General features: G+C 46.2%; 1 protein-coding gene across 10 annotated transcripts in view; it reads left to right on the forward strand.

Moving 5' to 3' along the window:
- Sap130 (Sin3A associated protein 130) overlaps window positions 1–24,386 on the forward strand; it is a 101,068-nt gene that overhangs the window by 14,528 nt on the left and 62,154 nt on the right. For 3 of the 10 annotated variants that reach the window (XM_006254605.4, XM_006254606.5, XM_039097317.2), the window contains exons 2-6: window positions 10,065–10,182; window positions 18,464–18,699; window positions 19,574–19,732; window positions 21,143–21,254; window positions 22,240–22,364. In XM_006254605.4, coding sequence (XP_006254667.1) covers window positions 10,065–10,182; window positions 18,464–18,699; window positions 19,574–19,732; window positions 21,143–21,254; window positions 22,240–22,364 — 750 coding nt within the window. Of the gene's footprint in view, window positions 1–8,398; window positions 8,558–9,161; window positions 9,201–9,619; window positions 9,639–10,064; window positions 10,183–18,463; window positions 18,700–19,573; window positions 19,733–21,142; window positions 21,255–22,239; window positions 22,365–24,386 lie in introns of those variants that run through there. The other 7 variants (XM_063277386.1, XM_063277388.1, NM_001427115.1 and 4 more) reach the window with 7 other exon arrangements.

Raw genomic sequence — 24,386 nt, forward strand, 5'->3', positions numbered from 1 at the left:
GGCAAATGGGAAAAAGAAGAGAGGTTTGAAAGAGAGAAGAGAGATGTGTGGGAAAGGGGAGCGAAGGAACAAGATGAGAGAGGGGGGATGGAGGAAGTGGAGGACAGAAAGAGGGCAGGGGAATGTGGGAAAGAATGGGGAGCAGAGAGTGACAGGAGAGGAAGAAGGAAGAGGGGGACGAAGGGGAAATAAGAATGAAAAGGAGGAAGAAGAGGGGACAGACAAGAAAGATGAGGGAGACAGGAGAGAGCGAGGAGAGTGGGGAAAGGAGAGAGAGGGCAGAAAGTGAGATTAAAGAAAGAGTAACTGAAGGGGTGGAGAGAGTGAGGGCTAAGGCAGAGAGTGAAGACAGAAGAGGGTATATATGGAGGAGGGGGAAGGGAGACAGGAGAGAGAACAGGGACATAGGAGAGGGTGGGGGGAGAGAGATGAGAGACATGGGACAAAAGGTCACACAGTGCAGCACAGTGAGAGAAAGCTGGCAAGGAGAGGAAAAAGGAAAATGGAGAGAGCGCAAGCTAGGAGAGAGGAGTGTAGGGAGAAGAGAGAGGAAAAGTGAGTGTGAGAAATGGAGGAGAGAATGGGGTGGAAGAGGAGAGAGATTAAAGGAGATTGAGGAAGGTGGGGAAGGAAAGGAAATGGGAGGAGGGGTAAGAGAGAAAAGAAAAAACAGGACAGAAGAGAGAAAACCAAGAGACCAGGGTGTGAGAAAGAGGCTTCCATTTGTCAAGTCATCACAGGGGCCCCATTGGATCCAGACCCCCGCAGCCCCAGTGCCTGCTGCCACAGTCCTATTGTGTGTCTAGGAAGCCTTGATTCCTTGGTGTCCTCCATCCCCTCTGACTCTTATACTCTTTCTTCTTCTTTTTCTTTTTCCTCCTCCTCCTCCTCTCTTCCTCCTCCTCTCCTCCTCCTCCTCTCCTACTCCTCCTCTCCTCCTCCTCCCTCCTCCTCTCTTCCTCCTCCTCCTCTCTTCCTCCTCCTCCCTCCTCCTCTCTTCCTCCTCCTCCTCTCTTCCTCCTCCTCCTCTCCTCCTCCTCTCCTCCTCCTCCCTCCTCCTCTCTTCCTCCTCCTCTTCTCCTCCTCCTCTCCTCCTCCTCTCCTACTCCTCCCTGCTCCTCCTCTTCTCCTCCTCCTCCTCTCCTCCTCCTCTTTTCCTCCTCCTCTCCTCCTCCCCTCCTCCTCCTCCCTCCTCCTACTCCTCCTCTCCTACTCCTCCCTCTTCCTCCCTCCTCCTCCTCTCCTACTCCTCCCTGCTCCTCCTCTTCTCCTCCTCCTCCTCTCCTCCTCCTCTTTTCCTCCTCCTCTCCTCCTCCTCCCTCCTCCTACTCCTCCTCTCCTCCTTCTCTCCTCCTCCTCTCCTCCTCCTCCTCTCCTCCTACTCCTCCTCTCCTACTCCTCCCTCTTCCTCCCTCCTCCTCCTCTCCTACTCCTCCTTCCTCCTCTTCTCCTCCTCCTCTCCTCCTCCTCTTTTCCTCCTCCTCCTCCTCCTTTCCTCCTCCTCTTCTCTTCCTCCTCCTCTCCTCCTCCTCCCTCCTCCTCCTCCTTCTGCAGACTCTCCTGCAGGAGGAGGGATCTGATGGAGATATCCTATTTGTATTCCAAAGGCTCTCACTCTCTGCACAGTGTCTGTGTATGGTCTCTGTATTTGTTCCTAAACGCTGCAAGAAGAAACGTATTTATGATGTCTGAGCAAAGTACTGGTGAGTAAAACAGAATGTCATTAGCAGTCATTTCATTGCAAATTCCTTTAGCTGAGCGGTAATATTTGGGTTTCCCCAGTCCATGACCAAGCTGTGTCGGTTATGAGTTCTACCTCTTGGAATGGGCCTTAAGCCAAATCAGTTCTTCATTGGTTACTTCCAAGTACTATTGCCCTACTGTATCTTGAAAACAAGTCACTATCACAGTGCAAAGGTTTTGTATACTGCTGTAAGAGTACAGGAACTAAATCTCATTGGAGGAACATTAAAGGCAATAGTGTCTTAGGTGATATGCATTATCAAATCTTAACTGAACAGAAGAGGGAGGAAGGGAGTGGGAAAGAGTGAGCAGAACTGAGAGGTGACACTGAGGAGGGAGAGAGGAGAGAGAGGAGAGCAAAAGAAAGGAGCAGACAATGGGAGCAAGGAGAGGGGAGAGTAAGAAGAGGTGAGAGAAAGAAGAGAAGGAGAGATCAGTGAAAGAGAGAAAAGAGAAGGCATCAGAGAGAAGAGAGAGAACAGAGGGAGAGAAGACAGAGGATAGAGGGTAGAGAGAGACAGAGAGGGGAGCAAGGGGTCAATTGGCACGAGTCTGCGGAAGCAGCAAGAAGCAGCCAGAACGCAAGTTCTTTAGTGTTTCTCTGTGAATTCACGACAAGCAAAGATGAGTGGAGGCCTGCAAAGTGACTCAAGGTGTACCAATGCAAGAACGTCTGCGGCGAAGACAGAAGTGTTGCTAGGCAAACCAATGCAAGCATGTCACTCACCGTCTGTTAGGTTCTACTTAGACTTTCCACACACTATGCCTCCTCTCAAGCGTCTACTTCAGCAAAACATCCTCTCATAAGACAGCTTCCAGAAAAACAACACATGACACAGCTGAATCGCCAAAGAAACCAGAAATTTCTACTTCACTTCCCACTCTGATTTCTTTCTCCTGTCTCCTCTCCCTGCTCTCCTCTCCCTGCTCTGCCCTCCCTTTCCTTCTCCTTTTCTCTTGATTTTCATCCTTCTGCCCAGTTATCATTTGAAATGCATTTCACCTGAGAGTTTTCTGCCTTCCTTACTTCTCCTACTGGGACCTAGTTTGTGTTATTTATTTTTCAGTAGTGTTCAAAATGGCGGACATGCCTGACTCATAGTCTCTCCGGTGTCTCCCCACTGTCTCATTCTCTCCTTTCTCACTTCTCTGTGCCCTCTCTCCATTGTCTCTGCTCTTCTCTACTGTCTTCTATCTCTACTCTGTCTCCTCTCCCTTCCCCTCACCTTCCCTCTCTCCTCCCTCTCTCTCCTCTTTCCCACATTTCCTTTCTTCTCCCTCACCATTCTCTCTTCTCTCCTCTCTTTCATTTCCCACTTTCTCCTCCTCTCTCTATATTTTCTTTTCTCCCCACCTCTCTCTCTACTCACTGCCTCCCCACACTGTCCCCTCGTTCTCTCTCTTGCTCTTCTGTCTCTGGCTCTCTCGCCTCTCTCTCCACTCTATTTCCCCTCTCTCTCTTCCACCTCTCTCTCTCTCTCTCTCTCTCTCTCTCTCTCTCTCTCTCTCTCTCTCTCTCTCTCCCACCTTGCTCTCTTTTCCCTTTCTTTTCTGTGTCTCCCTGTGTACTCTATGACTCGTCTCTCTTCTCTCACTCTTTTCTCTCTCTCGGCGGCACTTTCTCCCCCCACCCCCGTATCTTCTCTCATCTTGCTTGCACCTCACTCATGTCTATCATCAATCTCTCTCATCGCTGTCTCTGTCTTCTCTCTCTATCCTGTTTGTCTCCTCTCTCTTCCTAGCTCTCTACCTTCTCTTCTCTCTCATTCTCTATTCTATCTCCCCTTTGTCTCTCCCCCCCAATCTTCCCCCCTCTCTCATCCCACTCTTTGTCCTGTCTCTTTCCTCTCTGTCTCTTTCTCTCCCCTCTAGCTTTCTTCTCTGTATCTTATACTCTATTCATCTCTGTTTACTTTCTCCTTTCCTTCTCTTCTCTCTCTTTTCTAATTAGTTGCCCACCCTCTTTGTCTCTCCTCTGTCACTTTCTCTCTTTGTCTTTTCTCTCTTTGCCCCCTCTCTCTTTTTCTCTCTCTCTCCCTCCTTCCCTCCCTCCGCCCCCCATTCCTATAGTATTGAGTCCAGGTGTGCTCCAGCACTAGTACATACATGGATACTGCTGTTCACAGTCACCTGTGTGTCGTGACATACCAGTAAACACATGAACACACTAAGACATCAGCATACACTGCATTGCTTTTGCACTAGTACTTCACTATCTAGGTACGCTGCTAGAATATTGTAACATGTGCTGATTTCTAGTGATTTGAGATCACTGCTGTTCATCACATCTCTATGTGGTTTACTAGTAGTGCAAGCATTCTTTCTGCTGGACATGCGCTGTGTACTTGTCCACCTCAGTACACAACTTTATTCCTCAGAAGATATGCTTTGCTCTTCTGGTTCAGGCATGTGAAAAGCGGTACAGGTATATCCACATGCTTTGGTATCAGTGCACATCATTTTGTGCTACAGTAAAAGTACATCCAAATTTCCAAAGGCACTGCTGTGTAGTGCTTCGGTAATGGACGCCTGTACGCTGCCTAATAGTACATTCAAATGTGGTCACGGACTAGTATACTTTGTGTGCTTCTTTCTAATACTTTCAGGTGTGCTAATATCATATACCCATGGGTATGTAATGTAGTGTTACATTTCCGTACTAGTACATATGTGTAAAGCTGTACTTATACATGCATGTTCACTGCATTACCACGGCATGCATGATCACTCCTATAATACTGAATCTGGGTGTGCTCCTTCACTTGTATTTCCATGGAGCGTGCTTTACTAGTTAGCCTGTGCAGACTGCATGGACACAGCACACAGGACGTCAGGGTACTGCTCTGCTTCTGCACTGGTGCTCCCACACCCTGGCCCGCTGCTACTCTGTAATCTCATCTGTGCTTTTTCCCAGTAAACCTGTGGCCGCTTCCACTCCAGTACACCAGTACAACCACTGTTGCTTTGTATCATTCCTTCCAATTTCCCTGTTTATTTGTCTACCCCATGGCACTGCTCTATCCTAAAAGGTTGCACTGCTGCTGTTGGTCATGTGTCCATACCCATCCATCTGCTTTATGGTAAATGCCCCTCAGTTTATGCCGCAGTGGTAGTGTACCCATGTTTTCAAGGATGCCGTTGTGTAGTGCCTTAGTAGCAGTAGCATACATGCTTCTCTACTAGTGCAGCCGTGTGCCGTGATGTACTAATGTACCCGTGTGTGCTCCTGTCCAGTACATCCATGAGTACTGACTGTCATTAATCCATGAGTCCTGCCACTCCTGTGCCTTCCTGAAATAGCACATCTGTGTGTGGCTGTGCTCATGCATCCATACTCATGTGTGCTGCTGCATAAGAATATTAATGTTGGGATCTAAGGTGAATAAATTAATTAATTAATGGAAAATACTTTTAAAAATACACGTGATCACTTCTGAGTTATGAATCCATGTGCAATCTTTTACATGTATTTCCATGTATTCTACTGCACTAGTACAACCATGTGGGCTGCTGTTTGTGGACACTCGTGTTTTCTAACAAGTATCTGGACAATAAAACATCAGTGTGTGCTGCTCTGTTTCTGCATGAGTACATCTGTGACTGTGGTGGTCTGAATGTGCTTGGCCTAGGGACTGGCATTATTTGGACATGTGGCCTTGTGGAGGAAGTGTGTAACTGTAGGCATGGGGTTTAAGCCCCTCCTTCTAACCATGTGAGAGTCAGTCTTCTCCTAGCAGCCTTTGGATAAACTCTCATCCAAAGAACTCTCATCCTCCTGCACCATACCTGCCTGGATGCTGCCATGCTCTTGCCTTGATGATATTGGACTGAACCTCTGAACCTGTAAGCTAGCCCCATTAAATAATGTCCTTGTAAGAATTGCCTTGTTCATGGTGTGTGTTCACAGCAGTAAAACCCTAAGACATGCAGGGCAATGGTATCTCCTTTTAGTAGAGAATCTTTGTGCACTGCTACTCCAGTAGGTCCATGTGTGGTACAGTACCAGCACATCTGAGTTTCTGCTGTACTAGTAAGCACACTGTGGTGCACCGATCTACTCCACAGAGTGTGCACTGATGTTCTAGCACACACATGTGCATTGCTGTACAGGTACAGCTGTGTGCTCTGCTGTATCAGTACATGCATATCTGAGCATGCTGTAGTAGTAGTATATCAGTTTTTGCCAAGACAGATGTGTGCTGTTGTAGTAAGTAGTAAATGTGCACATACTATTGCATACAAGTATATTGGCATGGGCATGTGTGTTCTCATGTGTGCTTGTGTCCCAGCACCATGACGTGATGGCTTGATCGCGCATGCTCACATAGGAGCCATGTTCCAGTGTAGTCATATAGTGTCACAGGCACATATGCTCACACGCATACCATATCCCCAAACCATTGCATGGTGGCATGTACCATGTCCCTGCTCCGTTGTGCACTGGCATGGGCAAACCTGTCACAGGGCCATGACATAGTAATCTGAATATGCTGGTTCATGCATGTGCCAAGTCCCAGCACCATCATATTTCTCAAGAATGCTGTGTTCCGTGTCTGTCAAGTGGCAGTGATGGAATACCTACCTGCAGGCTTCATCCTAGCACTGTCCCGTGGTGATGTGGGCACACCTGTTAACACACAGCAGTGTACCAGCTCCAGGGACACATCTCACATGTATGGTGTGCCCCCATGTCCATCATGCTATGTCTCAGCCCTGTCATGTGGCAATGTAGGCACACTTTTCCACACCAGTGCTGCCACATGGTGATGTTCCCATACACCAATTTCATACACCACACCTTGACATGTAGGAACAACTGCTTACACAAATGCCATTTAGTCCTAGCACCATTCTGCGATGATGTGTGCATGCCTGTTCACATGCATGTGGTTTCCCAGTGCCATCCTGTGACAGCGGCATGGGCATGTGTGTTGACACACAAGCTGTGACCAGGCTGTGCCACGTCTCTGTCATACAAGTGCCATGTCCCTGTAACATCACAAAGCCACACAGACATGTCTGTTCACCCATGTTCTGTGCCCCGGCACCATCACATCACGGTGTTGGCATGCCTATTCACATACATGCTGTGTCCCAGTACCACTGCTGCAGAAGCAGAAGCATGCCTGTGCACACACATGCCGTATCCCGGCACCGTCCTGTATGTACATGGGCATTCCTGTTCACATGCATGTGCTCACTCAGCACCATTCTGTGTACACACAGAAGCCAAGTCCCAGTGCTGTCATGCAGGCATCCATGTTCACACATACTCTGTGTCCCACAGCATCACATCCTGGTGTGAACATGCCATTCATATGTGTGCCATGTTCCAGCATTCTCAGGTGGTGGCTCAGGAGTGCCTGTCTATACGCATGCTGTATCCAGCGCCATCCCTTGTGATGTGGGCACACCTATACAACCTGTGTGATTCTAACAGCCCAGTTTGGGTGCTAGGAACCGGCTTGGGTCCTCTGCAAGAGCAACACACCCCTAACTAAACACCTTCTCCAGCTTCTGATTTTTTTTTTAACGTTCATTACATATTTATTTTGTGTGCAAGCACCTTTACTTGCTGAAGTAGCTCATTCGCTCCTTGAGTAGGTATTAGTAACTTTAAGGAGCGGTTTGAGACAGTGGCAGACCTCAACAAGATGTAGACACTAGCCAGGGCCCATGGTACAAGCCTGCAACCCCAGTTATTCTGGAGACTGCGGCAGGAGGAATACAAATTCAAGGCCTGATAGGGCTACAGATTAAGTTCAAGGCAGACTGGCTAATTGAGTGAACAACAATTAAAAATTAACAAAAAGTATGAGGTCAGAGACCATCTAAATAGAGAGCAAGCTGAAGTATGTCAGTTATGAAAAAGGCATGAAAGAGGAGGGGCGCTTGAAACTGTGATAGCCAGGAGTTACTCTCTTCTTCTCAAGCAGTATGGCCTGTCACAAAGAATCGATTATGATCTCCATTTATTTTCTAACAAATCACAAAACTCTAGTTCTAAATGACCTTCTGGGAAGAGGGGTCCGTAATCTATTAGCAGACAAAAATTTTATAGCACCATCTCTGGCAAAGACATAAACTATATAAACTTCCACCACAAGCAAAACAACACCCCACCCCTCTCTTTGTAATCCGGAAGACTTGAGAGCGAGAGTAGAGCTGCCTTATCCAATTGTGTGCACTGAGCACGATCCAGGCGGGTGTTCGGCTCCAGCGGGGTCCAGCCACCCCAATGATCCAGGATGCTAAGACCCAATCCTACGTTCAGCAAAGGGAGACGGGATCAATGAGGATACGGCGGGCTCCCGGGGCAGCCACAATCATCCTCCTATACTCTTTTCCCGTCCCACTGCCTCCACCACCGTGGTAAAATTCAACCGAGTGCTTTCCTGCTCAGGCGAAAGCGTGGAATCCTTTATCGGCTCAAACCCCAAAAGAAATGGCAGAACAGTCTTCAGACTTGACTGCTAAGGACAGTGAAGCCCGCGTCGAGCTGCCCAAGCCCCGCCTTCTTAGGGCTGGTGACTACATTTCCTAGAGGCCTCTGCGGCTCCAAGAGGCGGGACCAAGTGTCGTCCTGTTCTCTTCAGGCGAGGAGTGGCTGCCTGGGTGAGGGGCGGGGTTTGTTGCAGCCAGTAAGCGAAAGTCTCGTTACGGCGGCGGAAGCAGCCCCGCTGGAGTGAGGGGTGGGGGACAGAGTGCTATCGTCCCGGCTGCGGCTGCGGCTGCCGGTCCGGAGCCGGGGGACATTAGCCCCAAAGGCGGAGAGCACACAAGAGCAAGCTATAGACGGCGTGGCCGCGCCCAGGTAATGGCGGAACGAGAGCTGGGAGGGAGAGGGGGAGTCGAGGGGGCGGGACTGCATGGCCAGTCCCGGTGCTCGTCCCTGGAAAAGGACAGAACCGTCACAGCTCTTGCGGTCCTTATTCCAGCTCTTTAGCAAGCTAGGCAGAGCGGTTGAGTCTGCAGCAGGGTCCGGGTGATCGGTGCGAAGAAGGACGAGAAACACCGAGGGGTGGGCAGCTCCGGGCGTGGGGGCGTGGCGGACGCGGGCCTCCGCAGGGAAGTCAGCGGGAAGGAGGACGGCCTAGGGAGTTTGGCTTCTGGAGCAGTTTAAAGTGACTCTCCACATCCGGGCCCTGCGCCCGCCGCTTTCAGACCCTTGCCGAGGCGGGGCCTCCCGGATCCCCGCCCTTCTTGCCAGAGATCGCCTATCTCTCCCTTCTATTGGCCCAGCCAAGAAGTTTAGGCTGCTCCCCGCCCCCAGCGAGACTGGCGTCTTATTGGCTGACAGCCGGTGAGAGGGCGGGGCGGGCCCAGAACGCGCAGGCAGCTGCGGATTGGTGCTGTATACAGTGATGCACCCAGCGTCTGGCCAATAAGCGGGCGGAGGAGGCAGGGGTAGGTTGGGTGGTAAGAGGACTAGGAGCAGAGAGGCGGCTGGCCGTAGGGTGAGTGTGGCTGGCGGGCTGGCTGAGCTGAGGCGGCCCGGGAACGCGTTCCGAATTGCGTTCCCTCTGTGCCTGCAGAGCCCCTCGAGCCCTTCGTGGCGGCCACATATAAAAAGGGCACACTGCTTATCTAGCCGAGAGAGCTCCGTAGGACGTTTTCCCCGGGAGACAGAACCTCGACACCCGGAGTGTCTGGAAACGTGTGTGTCCTGGGATCTCGGAGGGGAAATGGGGATAACTGGGGTAGAGAGGAGATCGGCGAAGCCTGACTCCGAAGGAAAAAGTGGAAGACAATTTTAGAGACCGTGGTTCTCGAATCCTACCAGTGTCTCGGGTGGGGGTGGGGGGGTTGGTTATCCGTGATGAGGAAGAAAGGAAATCCTTAAATGGTGGAGGCCTTTACGGAAAAGCGTTTGAGGATTCTGCAAGCATCTTAATGTAAGATTTCCAATCCTTTCTTGGGGCTGAGCATTATGACATACTAATTATGGTTCTATTTACCTTGGTGTGAGGCTTTAGTATTTAAAGGAGCCATACTATTTTCCACAAAAATTGTACATAGATAGTCTGTGGTTATGGTTAAACTACCATTTGGCGGCTATGTAACATTCAGTGTTTTTTGTTTTTAAATGTAGCGATCTAAAAGTATTTTGGAAGGTTATAGTAGCCTCCAACATTTGTATATAGTCTGTCATTCTTAATTTAGCCTTAGAACATAAAGTCCATTGATCATAACTAACATTTTAGATAAATGAAGCTATATTTATTTTTCTGAGAGATGTCATGGGTACTAAAGATGCTTTGATCTCTCCATGTTGGTCCTAATTTCAGAATCTGGTTATCATAGTCTGGCTTGTTTTGCAGGCGGAAATGAGTTCTCAGCAGTTTCCTCGATTAGGAACCCCTTCTCCTGGGCTTAGCCAGGCACCCTCACAGATTGCAAGCAGTGGTTCCACAGGATTGATAAACCAAGTCGCCACCGGTGAGACCTGTTCTAGTTCTTCTGCATTACTGCCTGTTTGAAGAATGTCACTATTTTCAAATTAGCAAATTTCTTCTCATATTACTATTTCATTGACTTTGAGGAAAGGATTGTGAATACACTTTTAAAATAAGGTATTTTCCCTCTTTTTTTAATCATTTATATATGCTAGGATAAGTGTGCAACTTTAGTAAACCATGCTTATAGGAACCATTTGTAAATGTATTTGTATGTTACATTTAATTCTCTCTTGGGGTATAGGTGTGGTGATGGTGCCTGAGAGAACCCAGCAGTGAGTGTGAAGTTCTGCTTAGGACCTTAAGATTAGGAGAGGCAAAGAGTGTGTTTGTGTGTGTGTGTGTGTGTGTGTGTGTGTGTGTGTGTGTGTTCGTGTTCATGTGTTCATGCATGTGTGGTGAGAGGTCAACCTCAGATGTGCTTCCCCAGGAACTGTCTTCCTTGCTTTTTGATACAGGGTGGCTCACTGGGACTGGAACTCTGAGGAAGTTAGACTAATGGGCACATTATTGAATGAGCTACTGCCCCAGCCCTGGAAAGAGGGTTGAAAAGTATACATACACTTGGTTTTTATTTGTAACATATCCTTTGAGTGCTGTGGATCGTGATTCCCAGTGGTGGGTGATATTCTATAAGAATTGACAATGTCTAGAGACATTTGTGATCGTCACAACTGAAGTACTAGACATCCTAAAATGCACCAGATAAACCCCTTGCACTCTCAAAGAATTATCAAAGCCAGTGAGCAATCTTCAGGTCTTGTTTTCTAAGTGTATATTGCAAGCTGAAGTGAAGTCCTTTTCTGGGCTGTATCTTCTTTCCCAGTGGCAAGTGCTACTGTTCACTCATCCCTCCAGCCAAAGGCTGAGGTGTCTCTGTCTCTCACCTCAGGCTAGCCTCAAGATACTCCTACCTCAAGGCAGTTCTGGGATCGCCTTTGTCCCACCATGCCTGGCTGGTTTTATCCACCAGTGAGCTGTGGCCCTTAGATGCCATTTGGGCTCATTCCTCCTGCTTTGACTACTTCGTGCTTAGTTTTTAATTACAGATTTGTTTGTTACTTTAAGCTACAGTGTGCACTGGTTTTCCTGCGTATAATGTTTCTGGTGCCCATGGTCTTGAGTTTCTCCCACTTTACCTATAGCACAGCCTTTCTTCCTGTCCAGATTTTTGAGGATTCATCCTGTCATTTTCTGGTGTCTTTGCTGCCTTTATTTTCTACAGCATTACAGATCTAGTGTCTCATGAACTTCATCAGCATGCACTGCTGTCAGGGATAGCACACGGTGTATCAACTTCTTGTACAGCCACCTAGAGTTCTTTATTTCTTGTTACACATAGCGAACCCCACCTGTAATCCTAGCACTCGTGTAGTTGAAGAAAGCTAACCAGTTTAAAGAAGTGTAGCCACCAAGCAAGTTCAAGGCCATGGGCTATGTGAGTGAGACACTCCTTCCCCCAAAAAACTTGTGACAATATTTTGCCTTTGGCAAATGTTCACAATGGTAATTTAAAAAGATGGAGCTAAGAATATTGTTTTTTGAAGAGAAAAAAAATGAGAGTTTCTCATGGAAAAAAGAAAAGAAGATCATCTTTGCAGTGTCAGTCTTGATGCTAGTCAAGCCTAATCCTTCTCTCCTAGACAGTTTTCCTAGTTTACTCCATGCTCCTACTCTGTACAGAGTTCAAGACCCAGCTCAGATCTTACAGCTTTTTGAAATTTTTCATGAGCAGTCTACCTCTTCATTTCTCACATCAGTACTTGTCTTATTGTTCTTTTTATTTTCTTAAGTAAATTAAATTTATTCTCCAAAGTGTGAAATCTAAGACTAACCAGTCCAACAGTGAAGTCTAGGACTAACTAGTCCAACATGACGTGAGAGCTGCGTGATCATCAGAGATGCAGCTCCTTTCCACAGAAGCTGTCAGTGCAACTCACTTCTCAGTCTCGCTCTGAGTTCCGTCCCTACACCACAAAAATGGGATATGGTGGTACATGCTATAACCACAACTCTTAGAAAGCAGGGGCAAGAGGATCTGGAATCCAAGGTCATCCCTGGGTACCCAGCATCTTCCACTGTCCTGGAATATATAAGACCCTCAGCACAGTGAAAGAGGAGGCTGGAGGAAGAGAGGAGATTTTCACCTAAGTAGTCACATATGTTTTTGTTTCACAAGAGGTAATTTGGGGGTCCTAAGCATGCCAGGAATTAAAGTATATGTTCAAAGTTAGGAAGTAGAAATAGCCAATGCTTTGAGTTTCTGTTTGTTGAAGATGAATGGAAGCATGTTCAGGATGTAGCTCGGGCTGTGGTAGCACACGCCTTTAATCCCAGCACTTGGGAGGCACAGACAGGTGGATCTCTGAGTTCCTGTTTAGTTTAGTTTACATAGTAAATTCCAGGATAACCAAGGTTACACAGAGAAGCCCTGTCTTGAAAAAACAAAATAAATAACAGTTGATATAAATTAAAAATAATCTTATTTCAAAAGACATCATTACCAATATCAAAGGGGTTGCCCCAAACAAAGGATATAAGGGTATTTTTTAATAACTGTATCTGTAGCAACTCATATCCCAGATAGAAAGAACTCCTTTATCTAAATCAAAAAAAGATAAACAATAATAAACAGCCTATTTTTTAATTGTTAGAAAAAACATGTCTACTCAATAGATATCCAACTAAGAAAAACTGTTAGAAGAAGTACATGAAAGGTGCTTAACAGTTTTCATCCTCAGGACAATAAAAATTGAAGCCACGTCTATCCCCAGGGTAACTAGAATTAGAATGGTGAGGACCACACCTTGGTGTGACTAGGAGACAGTAGAGCTCTTAGCAGTCTGTCAGTTTGGAAAACAGTTTGGCAGAATCTTAAAAAATTAAACACAACTCAAAACTGACAAGTCTTGTTCCTTCAGTATTTAAAGTGAAATGAAAGTATATGCTTATGTAAAGATTTGTGCTCAGATGTTTATAAAATGTTTGTTCCTGATAGCCAGGGCCTGGGGACATGCAGACGTTCATCAGATGGTGACTAGATAAGTGAACACACACGGTCTGTTTGGTGGACTGCTCTTGTGTACAGCAGAGCTCTAGTGGGACAGTATACTAAGGGAAAGAGCAAGGCTCACAGAACCACACATGGTGCTTCTCTGTGTAGAATCCTGGATGTGACAGCTCTAATGGCAGAGCAAGTTCTTAATGTCTAGGGAGTAGGGAACAGGAGAGAGAGAATTGGTACCAGAGGAACATGAATGAACTAGTTAACAGTTGTCTTAGTGAGGATTTTCATGCTGTGAACAGACACCATAACCAAGGCAACTCTCATAAGGACAACATTTAATTGGGGCTGGCTTACAGGGTCAGAGGTTCAATCCATTATCATCACGGCGGGAGCATGACAGCATCCAGGCAGGCATGGTGCAGGAGGAGCTGAGAGTTCTACATCTTCATCTAAAGGCTGCTAGCAGAATACTGGCTTCCAGGCAGCTAGGACTAGAGTATTATAGCCCACACCCACAGTGACACAAACCTCTAAAACGCCACACCTCCTCCAACAGGGCCACATCTTCTAATAATGCCACTCCTCAGTCAAGTGACTATACAAATCCTAATTGCAGGATTTCTGAGTGCTCCAGGAGAATCAAGTTACTTATGTAAAATAGAAAATAGACTTGTGGCTGGAGAGAAGAGTCAGCTGTTAAGAGTTGCTACTTCTGTAGAGGACCTGAGCTAAGTTCACAGCACCCATACCAGGTGACTCACAATTGCCTGTAATTAATTCCAGCTCCTGGGAATCCAATACCCTCTTCAGAACTCCAAAGGATCCTGTGCACATTGTGCACAGACACTCATATATACATAATTTTAAAATAATGCTTTTTTAAAAAGCTTCAAAAAATAAGAATTATTAAATCTAGTTCTTGTACTTTGAGAAGCATTTTCCTGAAAAATTTATTAGCCAAGACTTTGGGAATAATGAAAAATCGTCATCAGGAATGCAGTGGTTTTAAAGACTACAGTAAAGTTACATAGCATTTTACAAATGATGTAGTCCATTGGAGCTAAGGAGATGACTTCGTGTGTAAAGTGTTTGGTGCATAAGCATGGTCTGAGTTTAGATTCACCATACCCATGTTAAAAGCTGGGCCTGTGGTCACATGCCTATAACTCCGGTTTTGGGGGACAGAGACAAGCAGATCCCAGGGTCTCTAGCCAAAGTGGTGAGCTGTGAACTCTACTTGTCTCAGAACTAAGATGGAGGGAAATGGAGAAAGGCCACTCATTGTCAACCTCCAGACAGACAACACACGTGATAGCACCTGCACACATGTGCATATACTATACACCCCCCAAAGATGCCATAGACGTTATAGTGACATCTGTTACTTAACAGTGTATCCAGTGGACTGTTTATAGCACCACCATTACCATAGCAAAGCTTGAAAACGATCCTAAATGTCCTTTAGCATTAGATAACATGTAACTTCATTAAGGATGAACATTTCCTGTCAGTAGTGGACATCAGTCTTGTCTGTAAGTAAAGGAAGTAAGATACATTTCTTATAAATTTGGTTACGTAAAGCTCCAAGTAGCAGCCAGTGCTGTGTTGGTTTTTAACTGGGTGTTAGCACATTGAGTGATTTCGCTTTGTGAAAGTCCATTGAACCATATTCACTTCCCTTCATGTAGGCTACACTTAATTGAAAATTAGTTAAATAAAAATCCACACCAAATTAAAAAGAGGTGACAAGTGTCCAAAGATGGTATTGAAACATTAATTTATAGCATGTTTGATGTATAGATTTTCATGGAAGGATCTTTTTCTATACAGTTTTCCAAATAACTTAAATTTTCTGCTTAAGTAAATGTTTTATGTTATGAAAATTAAGCCTGGTGGTACTTTGTGAAGTTGGGTACGGGAGTGTACACCTCTGATGTTGACACTTAGGAAACAATAAGCAAGTTCAAGCAAGACATTGCAAGTTCAAGGTCAGCCTAAGCTATACAATAAGTTCCAGGCCAGACTGCTGCTGAGACCCTGTCTCAAAAAACCTAAACACAGAAAAACAGCCAAATGTGAATTAGTATTTTCACAAGCCATCATCCTTCACTGCGCTGTGTTTGACCCTCGTTTTTTATGTACTGAGAGACAAGGTATTGCCATACAGCTCTCGCCTAGAGACCTATGTGGGCTAGGCTGGCCTCAAACTTCTGGAGCTCTGCCTTCAGAGTACAGTGCTTAAAGCAGTGTTTTGCAAGGCTAGCCTCAAACTGGCAGCAATCCTCCTGTCTCAAGCCTCCGGGTTATAGGCTTGTATTATTGTGCTTAGCTGTTTTTGCGTTGTCTTAACTTTTTAATAGCTTGTGTGTCCTGGTAGTCCAAAACGCAAAAGAGAGAGAGTATCTACACAGTGAGAGGAGAGAGAGTATCTACACAGTGAGAAGCACATTTCATCTTTGTATGTATGTTCTCCAAGTCAGGGCGTAGATGGAATGCCTCCTTTCCCTCTTTACTTTGTCTCTTTCTTCCTTTTCCTCCCACCCCTGTGTTTTTGGGTCTAGGGACTGAACCAAGGACCCCAGGCATACCAGGCAAGTACCTACCTGCCATTGAGCCAGGCCCCCAACATTCTGTAACTTTTTACATTTGAGTCCAAGTTTCACTAAGTTGCCCAGGCTGCCCTTGATTCACCCAAGTGTTGTGTGACACTGTTCCTGTAAAGGCATGAAACACACAGAGGAAATCCATGGAAAGCTAAAGTAAGAATACCACTAAAGTCCACATTGAACCCATGACTTTATTGGGATGATTTATATGGGGAAGAGTTCCTTACGGGAGCAGAAATGACTCAGACAGCTACATCACCAAAGCCCACCCCAGCATGTGTGACAGACAGCTTACAAAAGCTGGAAACTAGAGCACACTGCACATCCTACCAGCAGTTCAGCAGGTTGGCCTGTGTCCTTTGCAGGCAGCCTGGCTGCTCGCCTGTTTGTGGTGATGTCGCTCCTGAGAATGCCTCAGCAGGCCTTAGAGCTCCTTTGTACTTAAGGAGGGACCTGTGAGTCTGCTCAATTTCAGGGAATTCCTGAAACCTTTGAATTGTTTACTTCCTGAGCTTAATGAGATGCAGGATGTAATGTTTCATCTCCCCATAGAACATCTGGTGTCTTAAGAGCATCTCTTAAAGATGAAAAGGTTTGTCTAGAGGAAATTACTACACAACAGTGACTTAAACATTTTTGACTAAATGAAGTTCATCTTTAATGTATAATATTGAATTTATCAATCTTGTCAGCAGAATAAATTCACATTTAATGGAGTATCAACAATGTTCCATTGAAAATAACAGATGTAGGGGCTGGAGAGATGGCTCTGAATTCAATTCCCAGCAACCACATAGCAGCTCACAGCCATCTATAATGTGATCTGATGGCCTCTTCCAGCCTGCAGGTAGAGCCCTTAGATACATTCCTAAACAAAGCAGTCTTTTGTAGGATATCTTCCAAAAAACAGTGTTCTTCAGCGTTCACAGGGTTGCTTTTTCCTTTATTGAAAATCATTTTTTCTTCGTTAACGGATTCTTTTTTTTTTTTTTTTTGGTTTATTCATTTATTATATATAAGTACACTGTAGCTATCTTCAGACACACCAGAAGAGGGGATCAGATCTCTTTACAGATGGTTGTGAGCCACCATGTGGTTGCTGGGAATTGAACTCAGGACCTCTGGAAGAGCAGTCAGTGCTCTTAACCACTGAGCCATCTCTCCAGCCCTCATTAACGGATTCTGATTACAGTCCTACCATTCCTCCCAGTTTCTCCCCACCTGCCCTCCCCTCCCTTCCAGATGACCCTCTCTGTCACTTCTTAGAAAACAGAATTCTGAGGAATAATAATAATAAAATAAATATAAAACAACCAAACAGGAAACAGCCAAAGAAAAGTACAAAAACTGCATATAGATGCAGAGAAACCAATTCACATATAAATGAATCATAAAAATATAAAGCCTGCATAATACATATCCACAAAGGACCTATAAGGTGTCAGGAGCGAGGCGGGTGGGGGTGAGGTGGTGAGCCTTGACTTACTATTATGAGACAACCTCTGAATAGGCCATTGAGTCTGTGTTGGCCATCTACTGTTGGGCATAGAACCTACACTTAGGAGTGTTTGGTTTGCCCAGTAAGACTATCTTGAAGAAGATTTGCAAGTATCTTTCAACACTCAGAAGGCTGAGAGACAGGAGGATCACAAATTAGAGACCAGCCTGGCTACAGAGTTAAACATTCTCTCAAAAAACAAGCAACTGATTTTAAATGGAATTGTAGTATATCCTTAGTGTACTTTCAGCTATTTGAGAGTTTTCGTTTAATTTTGTCTATCAATGCACATGTGTGTGAGTCAGAGGGAAACTTGCAGGTGTCGCTCTCTCCTTCTACTGTGCAGTTCTGGAGATCAGGCAGGCAGTCAGGCTTGGCAGGAGGTGCCTTTTCCCATGGCACCATCTCCCCTGGGTCCTATTGGAGCTACTGTCAGTGACTGTCAGGATCCTGTGTTCTTATCCCACAATTCCGTCTCTTGGCTCCACTTTCCACGAGGACAGGCCTGAAAAGGGGCTGGAAAGATGGCTCAGCACTTGAGAGCACGTCTGCTTCTGCAAGTACCTGGGTCTGGTTCCCAGCTCACAGCCACCTTAACTCCAGTTCCAGGATGTCTGAAGCCCACGTTTGCTTCTACAGGCATCAGGCATACATACATGTAGTACATGAAAGCAAAAGCAGTTATAAGAGAGAGAGAGAGTTAACGTTTGTCAGAAATCAGGCGAGGCAGGGGATTGCTGCAAGTTTGGGTTTCGATGGGTCTACATAGTGAGTTCCAAGTCGCCAGGTTATGTAACAAGACTCTGGAAAGCCCTACATGAGAATTGGTTGTGGTTGGGGATTTAGCTCAGTGGTAGAGCACTTGCCTAGCAAGCGGAAGGCCCTGGGTTTGGTCCTCAGCTCGGAAAAAAAAAAAGAAAGAAAGAAAGAGAATTGGTCGTGACGTACACATGTAACCCAGAGACCAAGACCGGAGGATCACAAATTAGAGGCTTGGTTGGACTTCAGTGGTGAGACCCTTTCTCCATAAAGAAAACAGCATCACGAGGAATTGGTCACTATTTCAGTCCTGACCTTAACAGCAAGGGCTACTCTGTTTTATACTGACTACTCTTAGAAAGAACTGTACTATTCATCCTAATATCTTCACTAGTTAACGAGGAGGCTGGCCGAGATGCTGATGTTGGTACCAGGGAGCACGTGGGCCCTAGCAGCTCCCTGCCGCCCCGGGAAGAGAAGCAGGAGCCAGTTGTGGTAAGGCCCTATCCACAGGTACAGATGCTGCCCGCACACCATGCTGTCGCCTCAGCCACTCCTGTCGCAGTGACAGCCCCGCCAGCACACCTGACACCAGCAGTCACACTCTCTTTTTCGGAAGGACTTATGAAGGTAACAGTTTAAAGTTCACGCTGAACCACAGCTGGAGACAGCTTGCCCTTGAGCAAAGCTATCCGAGTCTTAGGTTGGGTCCTAGGGTGCTTCCTCAGCTTTTCCCCTCTGACTGTCAGTTCAGTCTTCACTGTAATGTAGAGGTTTACTCGTCTGCAGTGATGAGGCTGTCCTGGGCACTTGGCGTCACAGGAGTTTTCTGTTACCCTTTTTTGTTGTTGTATTTTTTATCAAGTTGCTTATTTGTTTTAAAATGAAGTTTATACTATAATCCAGGCCGTCCTGGAACTCCCCATGTAGACCAACCTAGCCTCAAACTTGGGACCGTATTCTTGGGTCTGCCCCCCACTTACTGGGATTGTAGGTGTATAGCACCATGTTTGATTCTGTGGTATAATGTTGATAATTGCTCAGCTTACATATATGCTAAGTGAGTTTGATCTTGGAACTCTTTCCCGTGGTTTGCTTTAGAAGCTGACTCACTTGGGGGTATCTGAGCCTGTTGCTCTCTGTGTTACTTGGGTTAACTCAGTAACTTTTAGTTACTGAGAGTTCTGTTTACTTCTGTGCAGATGTGAGAGGCAGAATTGTGTAGAAGACAAGGCATATAGTGTGAGCAGTACAGATCCAGGCTTTCTCCCCAGTTCTGCTTTGTACTTTCTGTGTCTCTGAGTAAGACGTTTAGCTTGTCTGGACATTTCGTCCTCTGTTCTATAAACCACCAGTAGTTCTGCAGAAGAGCTGTGCTGACAGGTGAGCCATGTGCTGCCTGTCTCATTTTGTACGCCTCTGCGACTGGACGTGTGTGCTGTTAAACTGAAATGCACCTCTAGGCAAAGCTATTGACACGTCTCCTGCACTTTTCTATTTGCAGCCATCCCCGAAGCCCACCATGCCGAGCCGTCCCATTGCTCCTGCTCCCCCTTCTACCATGTCACTTCCCCCGAAAGTTCCAGGACAGGTTACTGTTACCATGGAGAGCAGCATCCCTCAGGCTTCAGCCATTCCTGTGGCAACGATCAGTGGACAACAGGTTATTTTCTCCTCCTGACTGTTAGTTTTCTAATGGCAGTACCAGCTGTTGATTATTGTGTATTTAACTCCAGGGATGCATAAGCAGTGTCCTAAATAATTAAATGGTTACTGGTGCCCACAGAGAGAGAACAGCGCTGAATCAAAAGGAGTAAGTCCCAGGCTGCTTAGTGGTTAGGCTGTATCTGCTGGGCATATCCTGTGCCAGCTACTATGCTACCTTCCTAATAAAATCACAGATAGTTACAAATAGAGTTACAGCCTTCACGTGCTTAATTAGAAAGAGACAGTTCTGAGGTGAGACTGCCTCCCAGCAGGATTGTTGGAGGCATCCTAGGTTTTCTTGGGGATAGTAGATGTGTAGCAGGCTCTGTCTGCCCTGTTTGTGAACATTTATACCAAAATCTCCTGTTTGAACTTGAAATTTTAATTGTATTCCATTATTTGTAGTTGATTATTTAATACTTTGAATTATCACACTTATTTGTGAAGAAACTAAATCTTAAGATTCTTTTCCTTTGTTTTTTTTTTAAATATTCATTTACTATATATAAGTACACTGTAGCTGTCTTCAGACACAAAAGAAGAGGGCGTTAGATTCCATTACAGATGGTTGTGAACCACCATGTGGTTGCTGGGAATTGAACTCAGGACCTCTGGAAGAGCAGTCAGTGCTCTTAACCACTGAGCCATCTGTCCAGCCCCCTTTGGTGTTTTTAAGAAAAATTAATATTTAAAAAAGATGCCCTGTCTTGTTCTCAGTTTAATATGCTAAGTAGTTTCTAGAAGTCTGGAAATGTCACCTGAGATGCACTTACGTCAGTGTGCTGGATACTGAAGGAATGAGCTGAAGCCCTTAGAGGCAGTATCTGTTGGATTGACTGACATGCATGTAGAAATCTTAAATAGCATAAACAGTAATGGATACAAAGATCTATTTAAAAAAAATAGAGTGGTGGGTAAATGAGCCTGTGGCCAGGAAAGGGAGAACAAGTCTAAAAGACTGGTGCAGACATGAGCTACTACAAATAGACCGTCAGATGTCTCCTCGGTCCGGGGTCTGGTAACTAGCTCAAGTGCACTCACTTCTGACCTGCTCGCTTACAGGTCATTATTATAACACAGTAGAAGACAAAGCTCCCGGAGCCCTTTCCCTGGGTGCCTCCCAGTTGAGATTGGGTGTATGCAGGGTAGTATAGCCGTACACAATACTCAGTATCCAAAAGGAATGGCCTGACTCAAGACCGTACGTCAATCTTGAATCATACATGCTTTTGCCCTGGAAATCTCCAAAACAGCATAAAGGAAAAGGAAAATTTTCAAGAATAGCCTGACCCAGTTTGAAGGAAAGTGACTTTCTGTAGGCAATAGCTAAGACTGTCCTCGTGAACATTGTCACTGTTTCTTCCAGGGACATCCCAGTAACCTGCATCACATTATGACCACAAACGTTCAGATGTCCATTATCCGCAGCAGTGCTCCCGGACCCCCTCTTCACATCGGCGCTTCCCACTTACCCCGAGGTAACAATGCACAGTGTGCTCCGTTAGGGAAATACTATAGCAAAGAGACGTTGGCTGGAGGACAGGGTGACAGCTTAAAGTGACAGGGCAGTGGAGATAAACCTGCAGCAAGACCGACTTTCAGCCCGGCGTGTTGTGTGCTCCCTACAGTTACCTTAGAACAAGTCTGTGGTAATCTAAAGGAAGAGAGTTTCTCGCTGTCATTTTCAGGCAGTCTTCCTAGACTTCCTTCCAGGCTGGTCTCAGACTTGGGCTGGGCTCCTCCTGCAGCTTCCTCCTGAATGCAGATTGCAGGTACACAGCACCACTCCTGGATGGTTGTGTTTGTAACAGGGCCCTGCAGTGCAGGCCTGATGAACCTAGAACTCAGAGACCTGTCCTAACATCCCCTTCGAGTTACTGTGATTACAGGGTTGTACCCACACCTGACTTCCAGTGATACGTTTACGAAAAACGTTGATTAAAGTTTTAATATCCTGCAATAGGATTGACTTATTCTTATAAGTTAAATACATTGTAATCAATTTAAGGAGTTTTAACCTTCCATTAGAATGTAAAACAGTTGGAAATTGTTGAAAAAAATCAAACTAACAAATAGAACCAGGTTTCCTCAGAGCTGTCATAACCTGGCAGTTTGCAACAATCGTAGAAATGCTGAGACACTGTTTGCCTTTTTACACTGTATCCATCTAACCGAGGTCTCACGTATTACTAGTGACGAATGTGTTTGCGGCTTAGACACAGTCTAGGCAGTGGCACTGTACTTCCTGATTATAACCTAAAATGCATATAAACAAATCGAAAATCAAAACACATATTCCTTGAGTACATATTTCCTTAATTTTCTTCATAAGTGTGTGTAGTGTAGTGGGGCTGAAAATGCACACAGTGCCCAGGCTTGGGCAGTTACGCCCTTCCCAGGCATGCAATTGGCTTTGTTAAGTAGTGCTTCTGTAGGCCACACTGATAATCTTTGTCTCTTCAGGCGCAGCAGCTGCTGCTGTGATGTCCAGCTCTAAAGTAACCACGGTCCTGAGGCCAACTTCCCAGCTGCCAAATGCTGCCACGGCCCAGCCAGCGGTGCAGCACCTCATTCACCAGCCAATCCAGGCATGTCGGGTCAGGGATGCTCAGCCAGCATGACTTCAGTTTGGAGGATGCCCTTTGAGCAGTGCAGGTGTAGAACGGGGACAGTAAGAGTCCGATGGGAAAGTGACAAGTAAGGTGCTAGAGCATGAAGAGGAGTGAGGAAGACGGTGGTGGCTACAGTGCTGAGGAAAGGCTAGCTAAAGTAGAGAAGGATTGAATTTGGATAGAGCTCTGTGAGCACCAAAAAGGTTTATGTACATTTTATGCATAAAAATAATTGTATCCCTTTTCAGGTTGCTTTCAACTACTAAATACATCTCTGGTAGTCCCCTTCGTATCCCCCCACCACACACACTTAGACACCCCATTCTTCCATGTGAAAATCAAGCCCAGTGCCCCTTGCATGCCAGGCAAGCACCCTAGTGGCTGAGCTACACTTGACCCTTGTTTATCTTTACTCAGGGATTCTGTAGTCTCAGCACTGGAGAAGGATGTTGTGTCAGGAGACGCACTTCAGACGAGACGGCTCAGTAGTTAGAGCACTGGCTGTGCTTGCGGAGGAGCCAGGTCCCCATTGTCAGCACCCACACGGTGGCTAACAACCATCCGTAACTTCAGTTCCAGGGGACCCAATGGCCTCCTCTGACCGCCACGCGTCCTGTGTGCGTGCACTGCACAGTTACTCATGCACATACACATACACATAAAAATTGTCGGGGTTGGGGATTTAGCTCAGTGGTAGAGCACTTGCCTGAAGCGCAAGGCCCTGGGTTCGGCCCTCAGCTTCGGAGGGGAAAAAAGACTTAGTGGTTCTTCTAAATTAAGGGCTCTGAAGACATGGAGTGTGAGCTTGATTTTATAGATCATGTACTCTTTGAAAAATGCATCTAACTTAGTTACATAGAGAAGGTAGAAATTCTAGTACTTTCAAGCGTCTAAAAGGTAATATTTGCAAATTAGCTGCTCTTTAAAAGCAAACGTGGCCTACTGTGGTGACTCACACCATTCATTTCTGCACTTGGGAGAGACAAGGGCAGGCAGAGCTGTGTGAGTGAGGCCTAGGCCAGGCAGACCTACGTAGAAAGACAATATCTCAACAAAACAAAACAGTAAGCGGATGTGGTAGCCCACGTCTGATCCCAGACATTTCAGGTAAAGCACGGGAGCCAGAAATTAAATATCCTTAACCACAACAGTGATGCCAGCCTGGGTTCCATGAGTCCCCGCCCACAGCACCCCCCACCCCCAGGGGAAAATACAGAACTTAACCTTTGAAAGTAAAGCGAACGACCTTCCTGCCAACAAAATACATGACATCAATCCTCAGAAAGATATATGGAACATATCAAAAGTTAAGGAGACTTAGGACCAGGTCAAAGAGCTCACTCGGGGAGAAAGCAGCGGTGGCGGTCCTAATGCGGTGGGGAGCAGCAGATGAGGGCAGAGGTCAACATAAGGGAAAGAGCGGGCACTGGGGCTAGGGGCTTGAGTCAGTCAGAGCACTTGTGCCAGGCTGGAGAGCCTGCGTTCACCTTGGTCCTACATGGTCCTCTCATACCACACTCGGGTGCACAGTAGCACATGCTCGAGGTCTACACGCACGCACATACAAGAGGAAGAGCAGGCAGGACTTGGTGATTCATTGCATCTGTGAAGGTCAGGAAGAGGGTGAGTCAGGACTCCGGTGATAGGAATAGTGGGTGATTGATGGCATCGTGGAATTCCTCGGTCAGATTTTACACAGGTTCAGTAGTAAGGGTTAGGGCTAACGATCTGTGTGAAAATGTAGAGATTATCTGAACACCTGAGGGTTCTCCCCATCTGGAGCCCCGTGACTCCTGTCAGCAGAGTCTTGGCATCCTGCTTGCCTGCCCTTTGTATGCTGATTTGGCCTGAGAACCCAGAACTCCAGCCTCATAGGTCCTCTGTGGAAAGTACTTGAGTGAGTTTAAAATGTCCACTCAGCACCACAGTCTACTATGGAATGCCAGGCCTAACAGTTCAATCCCAGTTGCTACCAAACTAGGGCAGTCCTTTCATTCT

Source organism: Rattus norvegicus, chromosome 18 (assembly GCF_036323735.1).
Source record: "Rattus norvegicus strain BN/NHsdMcwi chromosome 18, GRCr8, whole genome shotgun sequence".
Classification (NCBI taxonomy): domain Eukaryota; kingdom Metazoa; phylum Chordata; class Mammalia; order Rodentia; family Muridae; genus Rattus; species Rattus norvegicus.